The following is a 17,357-nucleotide window of genomic DNA, read 5'->3' on the forward strand; positions in this document are numbered from 1 at the left end:
TTGAGGCTATTGTGAAATTCCGAATTTCTCTTGCTGTGGATTCATCGCTTATATATTGAAATGATTTGATTTGTGGGTATTGATTTTATATCCTGCTACTTTGCTGAATTCATTTATTAGTTCTAGAAATTTTCTGGTGGAATTTTTTGGATCTTCTAAGTATAGAATCATGTTGGCAGACAGTTTGAGTTCTTCTTTTCTTATTTGTATCCCTTTAATTTCTTTCATCTGATTGTTCTGGCTAGACTTTCAAGGACTATATTGAATAGACATGATAAAAGAGGGCATCTTTTATCAGTTTTTAGAGGGAATGCTTTCAATTTTTCTCCATTCAGAATGATGTTGACCTTGGGTTTAACATAAATAACTTTTACAATGTTGAAGTGTTTTCCTACTATCCCTAGTTTTTCCAGTGTTTTGAACATGAAGGGGTGCTGTATTTTGTCAAATGCTTTTTCTCTGAATACTGAGATAATCATATGGTTCTTGTCTGTAAGTCTATTGATATGATGTGTTATATTTATTGATTTCTGTATGTTGAACCAACCTTGCATCCCTGGGAAGAACCCCTCTTGATCATGGTGTACTATCTTTTTGATATATTTTTTGTATTCAGTTTTCCATAATTTTATTGAGAATTTTTGCATCTATGTTCATCAGAGATATTGTTCTGAAGTTTTCTTTCTTTGATGAGTCTTTTTCTGGTTTTGGTATCAGGGTGATAAGAGCTTCATAGAATAATTTTGGGAAGGTTCCCTTCTTTTCTATTTCATGGAATAATTTGAGGAGTACTGGTATTAGTTCTTCTTTGAAAGTCTTGTAGAAATCAGCTGAGAATCCGTCTGGTCCTGGGCTTTTCTTGGTTAGTAGGCTTTTGATGGCATTGTGTGTTTCATTGCTTGAAACTTATCTGTTTATATTATGTATGTCCTTTTGATTCAGTTTAGGTAGATCATATGTCTCTACAAATTTGTCGATGTCTTTTGGGATTTTTCCAATTTATTGAAGTATAAAGTTTCAATATAGTTTCTAAATATCTTCTGTATTTTGATAGTGTCAGTCGTGATATTTCCTTTTTCATCACAAATTTCAGTAATCTGAGTTTTCTCTATCCATTCTTTTCATTATTGTAGCTAAGGGCTTATCAATTTATTTTTTCAAAGAACCAACTTTGTTTTGTCAATTTTTTCAATTGTTTCTTTTGTTTCAGTTTCATTGATTTCAGGCCTGATTTTAATTATTTCCTGTTTTCTTTTACTTTTGATGCAGATTTGTTCTTCTTTTTCTAGGGCTTTGAAATGTAAGGTCATTTATTTGTTGACTTTTTCTTCCTTTAAAGAATGAGCTCAATGCAAGGAACTTTCCTCTTAGCACTGCCTTCATAGTGTCCCAGAAATTTTGGTATATTGTATTGGTATTCTCATTTACCTTTAAGATTTTTTTTCTCCTCCCTGATGTCAGAAGATACCAAAGCTGTCAAAAAAAAAAAAATAGTGAAAATTAAAGGGAAGAAAAAAGGACATAATTGGTTAAGGTAGCCATTGGAATAACTCAATTAAATATAGAAATATATGGTCTAGGATTGGGAGAAAACGTTGCGAGAGGTGTTTATTGGTACAGTGGATGAAAGTAAAATGTAGACTATAGATTAAAAACTATTAGCCAGGCACAGTGGCACATACCTGTAATCCCAGCGGCTCAGGAGGCTGAGGCAGAAAAATCCAAGTTAAAATTTATCCTCAGCAACGGCGAGGTGCTAAGCAGCGCAGTGAGACCCTGATTCTAAATAAAATACAAAAAAAGGATGGGGACTGGCTCAGTGGCCCAGTGACCCTAATTCAATTTCTGGTATCCACCCTCCTCCCCCCCAAAAAAAGAAAAATTAAAAAAATGTAGTGAATTAACTTTCCTATGTACATATATGAATACACCACATGAATCTCAACATTGTATACATCCACAAGACTGGGATTCTATTTAAAATAAGATCTATTCCATGTTTGTATAAATATATCAAAATAGATTCTACTATCATGTATAAACAGAACAAATAAAAAAGAAAAAAAGTATTGCATCAATGGTAACTTGGTTGGTAATTATGATGTGAGTTTTTAAGAAAATATTCTCATTCTTTAAATTTTTTTTTGTAGTTTTAGATGGAATGAATGCCTTAATTATATTTGTTTATTTTTATGTGGTGCCTAGGAGGGAACCCAGTGCCTCACACATGCTAGGCGAGTTCTCTGCCATTGAGTTACAGTCCCAGCCCCAAATTCTCATTCTTAGGTTAATAGTGAAATAGCATGATATGTGTAGCCTATTCTCCACTATTTTATAAAATGCTGTATGTGTTTTAGAGAAAAAGTAAATGTGGCAGAATGTTAAAAATTAATACACAGGAATACTATTTTTACAGATTTAATTTGTTTGGAATTATTCCAAAATAGTTAAAAAAAAAAAAACTTATGCCAGTTAGCCATTCCCAGTTCAATTGTTTGTTTAAGTACTGAAGTTCTCCATTATGTAGAATTTTGATAAATATTTGGATAAAACAAACTTTCATTTCTGTATAATCTGTACTTAAGCTATCTGTTATCTCAACTGATTTGAATTTGTGAACTTTTAAAGGATAAGACAGACAATGGTGACTAGTGTTGAAATTGAAAGAAACAGATTGTGTTCTTTTTAGAATCATGTTGATGTTATAAGGGCAAGTTTTGACACTAAAATTTAAAATTTTGAAATGGCTTTGTTTTTCTTAAGTTATTTAAAACCATAATTGCTGTTTATATACAGCATGTAATTTGAAGCTAACCAGAGATGAAAACATTCGATTATTCCCATTTCTCATCCTGTAATTTTTTCATCGTTTACTATAAACCTCATGTAGACAAAGTAGAAAAACTTTTGTATTGACTATGTAAGCATTTTGCTCTGTACTACAGAACTCAAACAGAAAATCAGCAAATGTCTAGTTGTTTCTTTTTAATATATCAAAATGTAGGGAGCTAAGGTGAACTAACTCAGGGTGGAAATAGTAAAGATAAATACAAGTGGTATTTTCTAATATTTTAAATTAATTTCTACCATCTAAATTTCCAACTTTAAACAGTAGTGAAGTACTGGTATTTTTTTTTTTTTTTAAGATATGGATGTAATGAGGCCTTTGATAAATGAGCAGAATTCTGATGGGACATCAGATGAGGAGCATGAGCAAGAGCTACTGCCTGTTCAGAAGCATTACCAGCTTGAAGGTCAAGAGGGCATTTCGTAAGTGTGATGGCTCACTTGTCTCCCTTTTCTTTTAATTCATATTCCGTATCTTCTATAGGCAAGGCATTTGACCAGATACTACAGATGACAGAAAGATGAATAAGAGGTAGTCTTCACCTTCAAGGAGTTTATAGTCTATTTGGGAAAGAAAAAATAACATTTAAACCACTGAATAGTATATACGAATGACTATAATGATATATCAGTTGCTATGGGTGATGAGAGAAGGGAGATCTGATTGAGGCCACTTCTGCTATGGTTAGAATTAGATAGTGGAAGGCAGTAAACACTATCAAAGTGGGAGGTATAAAAACAGAGGAAAACTGAAAGGTTTTTCAAAGCTTTTTTTGATTCTTGATAATCATTTATAAGTTCATATTCTAATAATAATTTAGTGATTAAACAAAACAGCATGAAATTTGATCATAAGAGTATATGCTGAGAAAAATTTAAAGCTTTTTTGTTTTATAGTTTGAATTTTATGCTATTCTTCCTAGTTTCAATGCATTTCTTCTTAATCAAGAGATCTCCTTCAGTTGCCTCCTAGAAACTGTTTTTAGGCTAAATCTCTTAAATAATTCACAGTGTCCAAATATTAATTGTTAGCTTACCTGATGATACATATAACTGTAAAATTGTGAGTTGTTTATTTTAATTAACTTTCTCTTAGATTGATAATACTACACAAAATATGTTTAGTACCATGATTACATAGTAGTGCCCATAAATTTCTGTCTTACAGCCTAATCTTCAACCTTGTTCTGAAAATCATAGCAGCTAAATATCTTATGAGAAAATTGCTGTTTCTTTATTAATTTCCCATGTGTAAATCACTTTCACTTAAATGTCTCATTTAATCTCCACAATAACCCTGTCTTTTCCACTTTTAAGTAGCAAAGACAGGATGTGAATCACATGTAACTAGTAGTGAAATGGAAATGTTTATTTGGTTCATTACTTAAATTAATTTCCAGTTCTGATATAATAGTAAAATCATGATCGTGTGATTTTAGTAGTTTTTCTTCTAAAATATTTAACTCCTACAATTTTTACTTTTTCAGATTTTTACAAACTCTTATGCATCTTCTTAAAGGAAATATTGGAACTGGCCTTTTAGGACTTCCATTGGCAATAAAAAATGCAGGAATAGTGGTAAGTCTTATCTTTGTAAATATCCAGTTAAGATTAGTTGTCAGCAAAAATTAATGTAAGCTAACATCTAACCTCATCAAATATAACTTGGTCATGTAACATTTAACTGCTCATTTACCTGTTGTATTGATAAGATTACATGAACTATAATAGTGAGATATAACAGAACCAAGAATTACTATTTTATTTCTACTTAATTACTTATTTGTAATATTTAATCAACTTCCTCCCCCAAAAAACGTGACACAGATCTTTCCAGATATTTATGTCTTATTATTATTTTGGATTTTATAGCAAAAAATAGAGCAGATTATTTGTATCATGTAACTCAGAAGAAAGTATTTAGTTTTCAGCTTTAAAGAAAAATAATAAACAGAGTCACAGTCTCTTAAAACAGATATATAAATAGTATTGTTAGAGAAAATTATTGTAATATCAGAGAGCTTTGATGGGGAGAATTCTTTTTGTAGTAATAAAACTGTAGCTAGCTTTTAAAAAATTGAGTATTTTCTTTAAAAGTTTTAACTATCATCTTTTTCTGAGTTTGACTGTTTTGTGAACCCTAATTTTAAGTAACTAAATATTTCCAATTATAAAAATAAACTTTGGCATTAGTGTGGCAGTGACTGAATAATCTGGTCATCATTTTAATTTTAGTAAATAAATACTTGAAAATTTTGATATATCATTTTTAAAATAATCATTTGCTAATCAAAGTTCCAAACAGATATAGAAGGGTTTCAGAAAGGAATCTGCAATGGATTGCCTAAACCCTAGTTCAATATTGTGCTTCTTAGTCATTTAGATAATAATATGTAATTGCATGTATTATCAATGGTGGCACACTAGTAGTTGTAGACTTGCCATCTAATGTTAAATGTGATATTGTATTCCATTCTCCTATGCTGCATATCTATAAATTCATTGGTTTAAGGAACCAAGTCCATAAGATGGAATTACATATGGTTGTCTTAAATATTACTTAATATTCTTTCTATATCAAGTATCTTAATTTTCCATTATGCATATGACTTTGTTTTGTCCAATGAGTGGTTTTTCAGTTAAGCAAGTCCCATTAACTCATTGCTTGTAAGATTTCTCAACTTTTTAAAACTTAAAATGTTTAAGCTCTCTAAATTTTCTCTCCCACAGCTTGGACCAATCAGCCTTGTGTTTATAGGAATTATTTCTGTTCACTGTATGCACATATTGGTACGTTGCAGTCACTTTCTATGTCAGAGGTAAATGTGGATTTGTTAAGTCTATTTAATTTATTTTAAAGCTATGTATTTAGAGTTCAGATCATTTCATATTTATACTATGCTTTGAAACCAGAAGTTATATTCTCTTTAATTTGTTTTAAAGACAAATCTAAGATAACAATATATGGGAAAAGGTAGCATTTTACATGATGTAAGTGCTGTCAGAATGTGTTTACAGTCATGCCTTGGTATCTTCAGGGAATTGGTTCCAGGATCCCCATTAACACCAAAATCTGCGGATACTTAAGTTCCTCATATAAAATGACATAGTACTTGCATGTAACCTCTGTTTCTCCTCCCACATACTTTAAATCCTTTTTAGTTAATTAATACCTAATACAATGTAAATAGCATGCAAATAGTTGTACAGTATTGTTTGAATAATAATGACAAGAAAAAAGTCTTTATTACAGATGCATTTTTCCATGTATCTTTCATGCATAGTTGATTGAATGCATGGGTAAGGAATAAATGGCTATAGAGGGCTGACTGAACCTATCTTATTAATGAAGTATGTTCTTCTTAGTGAATGAGTTCTTTTATTTAGTATAAATGGAAAGAATCAGGAAAGATATAAAGACAAAATGGAGATAGCACAATGGTCTTCAGTTTTTAATAATTCAAATTTCAGGTACAGTACCTCTTGTGCACATCACAGCACTGATGTGTAGGTTTGTAGATAGTCAAGAAGGTCATATATGCTTTTTAAATTTTTTGTATCATGAAATGCTTCTACTGGACAATAAAGCAATTTTTTGAAATTAATATCTTCTAGTATACCAATATTCTAGTCTTGACTTGCTTGTTATTGTTGTTGTTAAGTGTTCTTTAAAGTGGCTGAGTTATTTATGATGTTCAGATAACAAGGCATACTGGAAAAAAGAGAGTGGAAGAGACTGGAGAAATAATTCCTACCTCATGGAACTATATTGAAAATTAAATGAGATAGTTTATGTGAAAATATATTGCACAGCTCTGTACAGATATATTATTAAATAATGTTCTAAAAGTGTAATAATTTAGATATGCACTATTGATGTTTTTAAGTATTTGAAACATTTAAATTAGCAAAGTACTAATATGTTTTCTGAATTCTACTGATACACACACACGCACGCACTCTGTCTCTCTTTCTGTCTCACTCTCTCTCTTTAGCAGTAGGTGAAAATTTATTTGCTGGAGAAAAGGACAGATCAGATTTTAAAATTTCATGAGTGTTTAGGAGTGGGCCGATTTTCAAATTTTGAAAATCCTAGCAATGCATAGCCTTACATTTATTAATTCCCATTTATTTGATGTTCTTTGTAAGGAATGGTTTATGGACCAACTTAATATTTTTCTTCTTCCTGTGTCTGCATGTCCTTGGATTACAGGTTTAAAAAGTCAACATTAGGTTATAGTGACACTGTGAGTTTCGCTATGGAAGTGAGTCCTTGGAGTTGTCTTCAGAAGCAAGCAGCATGGGGACGGTAAGTACTTGCTATGTTTTTAGTGTCTAGTTGTTGAAATTATATTCATGTGTAAGTATTTCAGTCTGATAAAACACATAAACAAAAGTATAATAAAAGTTGAGGGATCAAAATAAATAACCTTTAGAGTTAGATATGGGTCAAATCTCAACTCTACTATTTTCCGTTTTATGGCCTTGGTCTAATTATTCATATCTTTGGTTTGGCTTTTTCACTATGAAGTGAACTTATGATAATACTTTACAGAATTATTGTAGTAGATTAAATAAAATTTTATTTACAAAGCATCAAGCCAACCAATGACATAATCATGTTCAATAATTTTTCAACAAAGGAAAAAAAGGAGAAAAATATCACAACCTCATTATTTCAAATAAAGCTGTGCATAAGACATCTCATGTTTGGGTACATTTTAACATAAACTTATTCTATTGTCTTATTATTTAAATGTAACCATTGGTGGACACAGTGAATATAAGCTAGATGAATATAGGAATAGAGTAAAGAAGTGTAAATGATCAACAGAGTGCTAACCTGATACCAATGAGTCATGGGAATTATCAGAAAAGAAAAAGCAGTGTTAGTAGAGTAGCTTGTGGTTTAATGTAGCCTTTCTGGAGATTTTCAGAAAGTTAGATTTGTTTATGAAGTTCTCAGTGTTCCTAATTTACAAGTGGAAGAAAGAAACAATCTAACAATCTAGGGACTTGCCTCCAGAAGCTAGAATACCAAATAAATCTTTCTTCTGGCCCAGAATAGAGACAGGTTTTCCCCCCTGTTCTATGAAGAATGGCTTTTAGATAGAAGTGGCTGAAATGCTTGTTGGTGGTACACTGAAATCAAAGGTGGATGCAAAGATATTAATGGAATACTTAAAACACTTCTAATGTAATTCATGGTAAAAAAGAAACTTGAATTCATTTAATGGTTACAAGATAAATTATAAATAAGATCCCTGAAGAGCCATGGAGAATGGGAGTTATAACAAGACTGAAAACACTCAAGGACCTTTGAGTTTTAGATGGAAGAAGAAAAATACAGATTTTTAAAAACATTGTTAACATTGATGGTCAGAGAAGAGACTGTAATGAATTAATAAGTGCATGCTATAGTAGTCACTCATTATTTCTAGATCAAAAATGAAATATGGGGTATAAATTAACAATATGTAGGTAAATTTATAACTTGAAAACTCCCAATAATACACACTTTGCTTAATGTCTCTGGTAATATTCTTTCCCAAATTGTGTATACTATTTACAAAGTAAAACTTTCTAGAGCATCTCACTAAATAATAAGAATGGAGAAAAGTTACTGGAAAGGTTTCTTATGTTATTACTTAGGGCTCTATTCCTAATCCTCTTACATTCTGTATTCTTATTAGTAATTTGGATAGTAACAAGCATGTTCATCATATTTTCAAATGATGTGAAGTTAGAAAGGGTGGGCCATACTCAGAAAAAGTTAGAAAGGGTGGGCCATAATCTGAGAAAGATCTTGAGAAGTAGGAGAGATGGGCTTAATTTGAAAGATAAATATTTTTCATGAAATCATTTTATAAGTAGATTTCCTTAAAATGTTAAATTTCAGAAACAGGTAATGATATAACAATATTGGGCTTTTAACTTAATTTCCATCAAACTCTATAATAATTCTAGTGATATATTGATAGTAAATAAATGATCTGTGTAGGAAATAAATATTTGATTTTTTTTAATTTAAAGAGGTAAAATATATAAAATATTTTAAAAGAGAGATTAACATATATTAAGTTTTCACTAGCTTTTACTGATACATATTTGTGGATATCTCTTTTAGGAGTATGGTTGACTTTTTTTTGGTGATAACACAGCTGGGATTCTGCAGTGTTTATATTGTCTTTTTAGCTGAAAATGTGAAACAAGTGAGTATTTTTCTTCAGTTAGTGAACTTTAATGTCCTACTAGTAGCATCATATTTCTTCTATGGGAGCCATGGTTGCATATGAAAATGTATTTTTTTCATAAATTATCATTTGTAAATTTTTCTTTAGTCTTCTGTTTTGCAATTTGGATTTTTGCGATTGTTGATTGTTTTAGTCAGCTTTTTCACTGCTGTGACTAAAAGACCTAACAAGAACAATTTTATAGGAGGAAGAATTTATTTGGGGGCTCATGGTTTCAGAGGTCACAGTCCATAGACAGTTGGCTCCATTCCTTAGGGCTCAAGGTGAGGCAGAACATCATAGTGGAGAGAAGAAGCTCACATGATGATCAAGAAGCAGAGAAAGAAGCCTCACTCATCACAAACAAAATATAACCCAAGGTACCCCCCCCCACACACCTATCTCCTTCAGTCACACCCACTGTCAGTTACCACTTGTTTAATCCCTATCAGAGGATTAATTCACTGATTAGGTTAAGGCTCACATAACCCAATCATTTCTCCTCTAAAACTTCTTGCATTGTCTCACACATAAGTTTTGGGGGGGAAACCTAATATCTAAACCATAACATTGATACTGCTGCTCTTGTCATAATATCAGTAATGCTTGTTCTTTCAAATCAAAATATGATATGATTTGCTGATTCTTAGTTACTTCAACTTATATCTCAAAAGCATATCCATAGATACTTTTGGAGCATATTCTTTATGTTCATGTTCTGTAAAGAGTGTACAAGGTTTTAACCAGCAGCCTAGCAAAGGAGGTAGAAAACTCAGCATTTATTTCTGTTTTTGTCAGTTTTTTTTGCTGCTGTGACTAAAAGATCTGACCACTCAATTAATCCCACTAGGGATTAATTCACTGTAGTTTAAGGCTCTCACAACCTAATCATTTCCCCTCTGAATACTCTCACATTATCTTACATGTGAGCTTTTTGGGGACACCATGTGTAAATCATAACAATTACTGAAATCCAGTAATTATGCCATTGTTTAAAAAGACACTCTGTCTAAAAATGTGTATTTTTCTGTAATTCTCCCTATAGTATAAAGGTTTGTTTTAAGAGGAAGGGGCTTATAGCCTTCATGTAGAGATTGTCTATTTAAATAAACATGCAAATCACTGGAATAAAAATTCCTACCAGAACAATGTTAAAGCACATTTATTTTTTTATTAGAAGATTCTAGTTATTTGTGGTAGTTGGGTACATTTTGAGAAAATCATATATGTATGGAGTTTTATTTACGTCATTTCAGTCCCTGTTCCCTCCCACTTTTTCTCCTTTCCTGCCTCCTCCTATTCTCCTTCCTTTACTCTACCGATCTTTCTTTCCCTTATTTATTTATTTTTGATTATTGCCAAAGTACATTCATTCATGATTGATGTTATTGCTATGTTACCCCTGCTGTACCTTTTTCATTCAATAACTTTTATTATTATCTATGTATAGTACAATAAGCATTACATGTAGTAATATGTAGAAGTGCATTTTTATGCAAATGATGGTACAATTATATTTTCTAAAGAATCTTTATGTACATACAAATTTATAATTCACGTTTTCTAAGTATAAAGTATGCTTTGTTTTATATTAAGAGCAAGAATTTGCAAACTTTTTCTGTAAAGCATCATATAATAAGAATTTTCCACTTTGCACATCATGTGGTCTCCATTGCAACTACTTAACTTAACCTTCGACAACAATATATAAACAAATATATATGCATTCCAGTAAAGTTTTATTTGAAAAATAGGTAGTAAGCCAGATTTTGTCTGTAGGCGGTAGTTTGCTAAACCCTGATTTTGATTTTCCCTGTATATTATATTCAAGCCATAAGTTTAGTTGTTCAATATTGAAAAACCAAATGGAGCTCTCTTATAGAAATGACATAGTTTTTTTTAAAGGGTCCCAGGTATTTAATAACTAGAATTTGGATCTCTAGAGAAGTGTTTTGCCCAGGATATCACTTTTCAGTATTTACTGAAGTTTTATTTATATTTGGAAAAGTTCTTAACTTGGCTTTCAGTGTTAGCTGTTCTGTGAAACCTTTAGCTATTTCTCCATGCCATCCCTTTCTCCATCTTTTGCTAGAATTTATTGATTTTTTTTTCTTCTGGCCTCTATAACACTTTAAAAAATAGCTTAATCACATTAAAGTTAATTTATAAATTATTTTTTACCACTAGACTGAAAGCCCCACGAAGAAAAGGACCACTGTACTTGTTGTGTTTATCTCTGTAAACTATCTTGTCAGAGTACCTGGTTTCTAGGTACCAATATGGTCATTGGATTGGAAGGGGAATAAACTCACAACAGACTGAGAGGGATTTTGAAATTTCCCTGTATTAAACCTAGTGTTGTACCTGTTTTTTTTTTTTTCTGAGCATATGTTCAATAAAATTTTTTTAACTGAAAGGGTTTAGCCCTTCTGTTTGATTTTTCCCATTGATAGTGTCTGCGCCACTTATTTTCATCCTTACTCATATATCCTTCACTCCATTTTCTTTGTCAGCTCTTTTCTTTCAGTCCATCCATGACTGTTTTAGCTTAGTTTCTTACTAAGGTAGTTCTTCCTGCATCTATAAAAAGAATGGTATCAAGACATTGGTGTTGTGACTGCTAGCAGTTTTAATAGGAGGGTAATCTTAGATGTTGTCTCTACTTGAGAGCTCTAATAAATTATGTAGTTTGTTTTTTTGGCCTCATTTTACTATTTATTTTTTTCAAATATCCTGCTTCTAGGCTATTTATTCTCTCCTCTCTTTCCCTTGATACTTTCAAATAATTAAGTTCTTATGAAACAAATTTTCTGGAAGATAAGTAAGTAATCTACATCATTGCTGTTCCTTTAGATATAGGTGTTTCCTCAAATATTGTAGTTATAAAATAATGAGTGAAAGACTAGTGAAAGGAAGCAGAAATAAGAGATGTGGATAATATAGAAAATACCAATAGCAATTGGAGTTAATTAGAATTCTGTTTATACTCATTTGTTTACCAAAATAAAGTGTTAGTGTTTTCATTAGCATTACTCACTCTAAATGATGTGCAATAGATGTTACAAGTATTTAACTTCAGAAATTGCTTATTCTTAGGACTCCTCATTCATCATGAGGCCATTTAAATTCAGAACTGATAACTCATCTTACCAATCATTTACATAAAATATGATGGGAATAATACCTTTCTAGGATTGTACAACATGGTAGCACTATATCTTTTCTAATATCTCCTAAAAGAGTCACCAGCAAGCTGTTTGAATCTAGGAATAATATTGATAATGCCTTGCAATTTTATATTTATAAGCTATGGCATATAATCTCTGCAATGACTCTGTAAAGTATTATGCTTTTTTTTCTCTTCATTTTTTTAAAATTTTGTACTAGGGATTGAACCCAGGGACACTTAATCACTGAGCCACATCCCCAGCACTTTTTTATATTTTACTTACAGATAGGGTCTTACTAAGTTGCTTAGGGCCTCACTAAGTTGTTGAGGCCGTCTTTGAACTTGCAATCCTCTTGCCTCAGCCTCCCTAACCACTGGGATTATAGGGATCCACCACCATGCCTGGCTGTATTATGCTCATTTTATGAAGAGATCTCACAAAACATGAGTAATATGCCGCAAGTTATGTGGAATTAGTTTGAAACCTAGGTGTCTGCCTGAGTTGCCACCCAATATATTATTTGCTTATCTCTGGACAGAATATTTTCAGATATTAAGGGTATGTGTGTGTATGTGTATGTGACATGAATAGTGGAAAAAATGGAGACAATAAATGTCTAGAAGCTTTGGGTGGCTTTCTTCTATGAAATATTATAGGTTTCTTCCAAAATTGAATAGAAAAGTTTAACTTATTTGTACATTTTCTAAGAAGATACATAGAAAACATGTTGCTCTAGGAGGAAGAGAGAACACCTGCTGTGGATAGAAAGGTGAAACTCTTTTGGAGGCAATAAGAGCAGCATGGAAAAAGACAAAAAGGCTTTAGAAATAGCTGAAATTAATAATGAACACATCACTAGGCAGAATAGGTAGATGGTCACCAAAGCAGCATGAGGTTAGAGATTTTCATTATCTCTCAAGAGGTGTTCTTTTACATTTGGTAGCAGTATACAACAGTGCACATACTGGTTAATTAAACCTTACCAATTATTACTGCTGTTATCATTAAAAGCTGCCTTAATGTACATGAAATTGAAGGTGCAATATTTCATTAACACAAAGAAATAAGGGTTTCATTGCCATCCAGATATGGAAACCTGCTCTCTAGCTGCCACACAGCTGTTCTTGTTCTCATTAAGCCATTATGGATAGTCAGTGGAGAAAATAACCCTAGTGCTTTTGACTGTAGGCCATCATGGTTTTAATCACTCTTCCTTTATTGCTTTAGATACTCTAGAAAATTTCAAATAGGTACAGTAGTGCACATGGACATGGAGAGTGAGGAAGAAATATTATAGTAAAAGGGAAAAATGTAGTGGTACCAGATTCATGGACAATAGTCAGAAGATGTGAGTTCATATCCTTGCTCTCAGTTTTAACTCACTTACTAATCAAGATCCCCTTATTTTTGGCCAACCCTCTGTTTTCTTATTGGTAAAACAGGAGTAGTAACAAAATTTACCCTTGTTCCTCATAAACTTATTGTGAGGCTTAGATGACACAGAAGGTTTGTGAAAGCCTTTGTGAAATGTAAAACAGTATTCAAATATAGGGAATTATTTAATACTGTATTTAGTTTACTAAAGAACATAATCTGCCTTTGGAATTTTAATCATAAAATTACTGAGTCATTAAAAGTTAATAAGTAGTGGGTTTTAGTAAATTTGAGCTCTAAATGAATAAAACTGAATTTAGTAATTTTATTTTATAATATTTATTCCAGTGTTTTACATTTTGGTAAACATGTGAGACCATAGGAAGTCCTATTAGCCCATCTCTGTCTCTAGAGGGCACCAAAGGACTCAAATGTTTACCTGAATCTTGCTCTAGGTATGTATCTACATTTTTTATTGTATTTTTTTTAATCCTGAGAAATTTCATAACCATCTTTCTGCCAGAGAATGCTAAATTTTATTAGATATTGTGATAGAGCTAATTTTTAAATTTCTAAGCACCTAATAATTCAAACAGCCCTTTAAAATTTTGTTTATGTAACTGCCATTCTCTTACCAGGAATTTTTGTTAGAGTTGAACTTGATCATTACATAATCCAATTATCAGAAGTACTGCTTTGATAAGAAGTGCTTGACTCTAAAAGATTTGGTTACTGAGAAAATTAAGCCAACAATTGAATATCTTCTTAAAAGCCAAGTATTGTAAATTACTAATTTTGGTTCAATTTCAAATTATAAAACATAAAATATAAAGTTTTGATGGCCAGTTACATGAAATGATGAGCAGTGCATTTCTTAAATGGTGCGTGGTATAATTTGAGGGTTTGTTAGGTCAGTGTGAATTATAAAATGCCTATGTAGCTTAAAAATCTACTAAATTCCCTACCATCTAAGATGACATGTGTGTTTGTAGTGATAAATTAAACAATTCTTATCATGGATTTTAAGTATAAAAGTAGAGTCAAAGGAACATGAATTATAAACCATATCAGAATTTTGTTTTAAGTGTCTGATTTGTTTGCCCCTTAATATTAGGTACCTTTCAAGAAAGATGTCAGAGTAGAGGTGGGTAGCTTTTTGGACATAGTACCCTTCTTCAAGTAGTACTATTTTGGTCAGGTTAATATCTAGGCTTGAGTTTGCATCCTAGGACCACCACTCATTGGCTCGATACTATGCAAGTTTTTTCTTTCCCCTTCTGCAACCCTCAGTTTTCTCTAGTTTGAATTGAAATTAATACTGTAACCCACTTCTGAGAATCATTTGGAAGATTAAATGAGATGTTTAAAAAGCTTTTAGTTCAGTACCTGATACATAGAAAGCACTAAAAAAAAATGCTAGCTGTTACTATTATAGGATCTGTTTCTTAAGAATATAACCAGATACTTAACGATATCAGTGTGTTCAAAGGAGGTTTGGTTGCAAGTAATTTTTCATTGGTATTTAAATTATAGTCTGATTTGCCTGTGCTATAAGTTTTGAAGATTGTTTCTAAATTCTACTGTAATTTTGTTTCTATTTTAGAAAGTTGGATTACATGACTAACTGAATCAGAGATATATTTTTAACATGAAGTTTATAAATTCTTGCATTTCTTTGAAAAATATAAAAATTGCATTATAAAATTGGTGAATAGGCTTTTAAGTGAAACTGATTTCTATTGTAGAAATTTTCTAGCAAAAATTATCTATTGTGTAACATAGCAATGTGAATTTTGTGGATTCTTAGTAATATTGATAATGATGATAATTTGTAAATAGTTGCTTTACACACATTTTAAAGTTAGTCTGTGATTTTTAAATTTTACTTTGACTTCTTTAAATTTTACTTTGACTAAGTATCCAAGAGATACTTAGTGTTTGTTTTATATTTTGAAGAAAGTAAGCTGAAGTAGAATACCCCTGGTCATTCTAGACAAATATGCTCCCAGTTTGATGATCTCAGAAATGGATCTTTTGAGTCATTGCAGGGATCATGAGCATCATAATCACAAGCTTCAGATTAAATTAGTAAACTCATCCTTATAATTTTCTAGTGAACTTTTTTACAGTACAAAAATAAGTTATCTTGCAAAGAATGTTTTCCTACCTTAATTATTCTTATACGTTTCTAGGAAGCCAGAGTATCCATAAAATATAAATGTTTTGTTGTATAGTGTGTCACAATGTATGTAGATTGTAATTTTTTTTCATTTCTCTCTTATAAGTTGATGTGTGTCTTTCCTCCTCCCTTATTCCCCTGGTAATCCTGTGTAGGTTCATGAAGGATTCTTGGACAGTAAAGTATTTGTTTTGAATAGTACCAATTCGTCAAATCCATGTGAAAGAAGAAGTATTGACCTAAGGATATACATGCTTTGCTTTCTTCCATTTATAATTCTTTTGGTCTTCATTCGTGAGCTAAAGAATCTATTTGTACTTTCATTCCTTGCCAACATTTCCATGGCTGTCAGTCTTGTGATAATTTACCAGTACATTGTTAGGGTAAGTATGACGTATTTTTAACTAAATGTCATATATTTCCTACACAAGTAAAACTTTTGTTTACTTTGGAGTTAAAAGTAATGACACATAAAGACTGTTAGTGCACATCTGGCCACAGCAGACAGTGGTAAACCTTGGTTTCTTTCTGGGGGATACTGCTAATTTGAAAGTGTGTGAAGTAGTGGTAACAAGTACAGGCTCTTTAGTCTGGCCTGGTTTTAGGTGTTGGTAAATATGCTTCTTGGCTTTGTGTCAGTGCTTCAGAAGATGATGCTGCATACCTATAGAGTTCTTGTGAGATTTAGGGTTGTGGTCTCAGTACAGTGGCTCACAAGGAACAATTTATTAAGTATATTATCTTTTCCTTTAAAATTTGAACCAGTAAAAATTTATGGGGAAATGTATGTAGTTCCACAATTTTCTTTTACTTCTACATATTTATTTTCTGCCACTGCTTCAACCCACTTCCACTGTACAACTCTGTAATCCCTTTGTATGAAGTATATGCAATAACCTGAACTAATTTTATTATTCATTCTGGGGATTTTTCATCAGTTTCTTTAAAACCTCTCAGGGTTCAGGGAATCTGCAAATCCCTTAGAATTGTTTTTAAGATTTAGTCTCTCTCCCTGTCTCTAATCCTCCTCCTCCTCCTTTTCCTCCTCCTCCTTCTCTTTCTTCCCTCTCTCTCTAGATATACACATATATATGTATACACACACACACTTTTCTCTGCTAAGCAGCTGTATGGCTTTCATCTCTCAAAGGGCCAGTTACCCAGAAAAGGTTGAAAATCCTTGTTCTATTCCTCCTGATATAATCTTTCTTATATGTTTCTTCAAAGGTAATTGTTGCAAATCTCCGTAACAATTTAATTGCAAACTCTTATTGTGGGTCTGTATTTCATTTTTCTCTTCTTTGATTTCCCAAACCCTTATTCTCTCTTACAGTACTTAAGAGTGTAAAGGGACAGGAAAGAAGATCCCATAAGGCTTTCTGGAGTTCATGACCCCTTAGCTGAATGTGTAAGACTTAGCAGGCAGAAAAGGTGGTTCCCTGGATAGAGGGAAATGGCATGAGCTCACTCATGAAGAAGTGAAATAGCATCCTGCTTGCCTTTTCTAACAGTTAGTGGTGGCAAATAATTAAGACCCTTCAAACTTCTTTTCTA

General features: G+C 31.9%; 1 protein-coding gene across 1 annotated transcript in view; it reads left to right on the forward strand.

The window, feature by feature from the left end:
- Slc36a4 (solute carrier family 36 member 4) overlaps nucleotides 1–17,357 on the forward strand; it is a 42,860-nt gene that overhangs the window by 11,228 nt on the left and 14,275 nt on the right. The window contains exons 2-7 of the mRNA XM_076843879.2: nucleotides 3,147–3,270; nucleotides 4,335–4,425; nucleotides 5,578–5,666; nucleotides 7,061–7,156; nucleotides 8,975–9,059; nucleotides 15,959–16,186. Of these exons, the coding sequence (XP_076699994.2) occupies nucleotides 3,147–3,270; nucleotides 4,335–4,425; nucleotides 5,578–5,666; nucleotides 7,061–7,156; nucleotides 8,975–9,059; nucleotides 15,959–16,186 (713 nt within the window). The remainder of the gene's footprint in view (nucleotides 1–3,146; nucleotides 3,271–4,334; nucleotides 4,426–5,577; nucleotides 5,667–7,060; nucleotides 7,157–8,974; nucleotides 9,060–15,958; nucleotides 16,187–17,357) is intronic.

Source organism: Callospermophilus lateralis, chromosome 2 (genome assembly GCF_048772815.1).
Source record: "Callospermophilus lateralis isolate mCalLat2 chromosome 2, mCalLat2.hap1, whole genome shotgun sequence".
NCBI lineage: Eukaryota > Metazoa > Chordata > Mammalia > Rodentia > Sciuridae > Callospermophilus > Callospermophilus lateralis.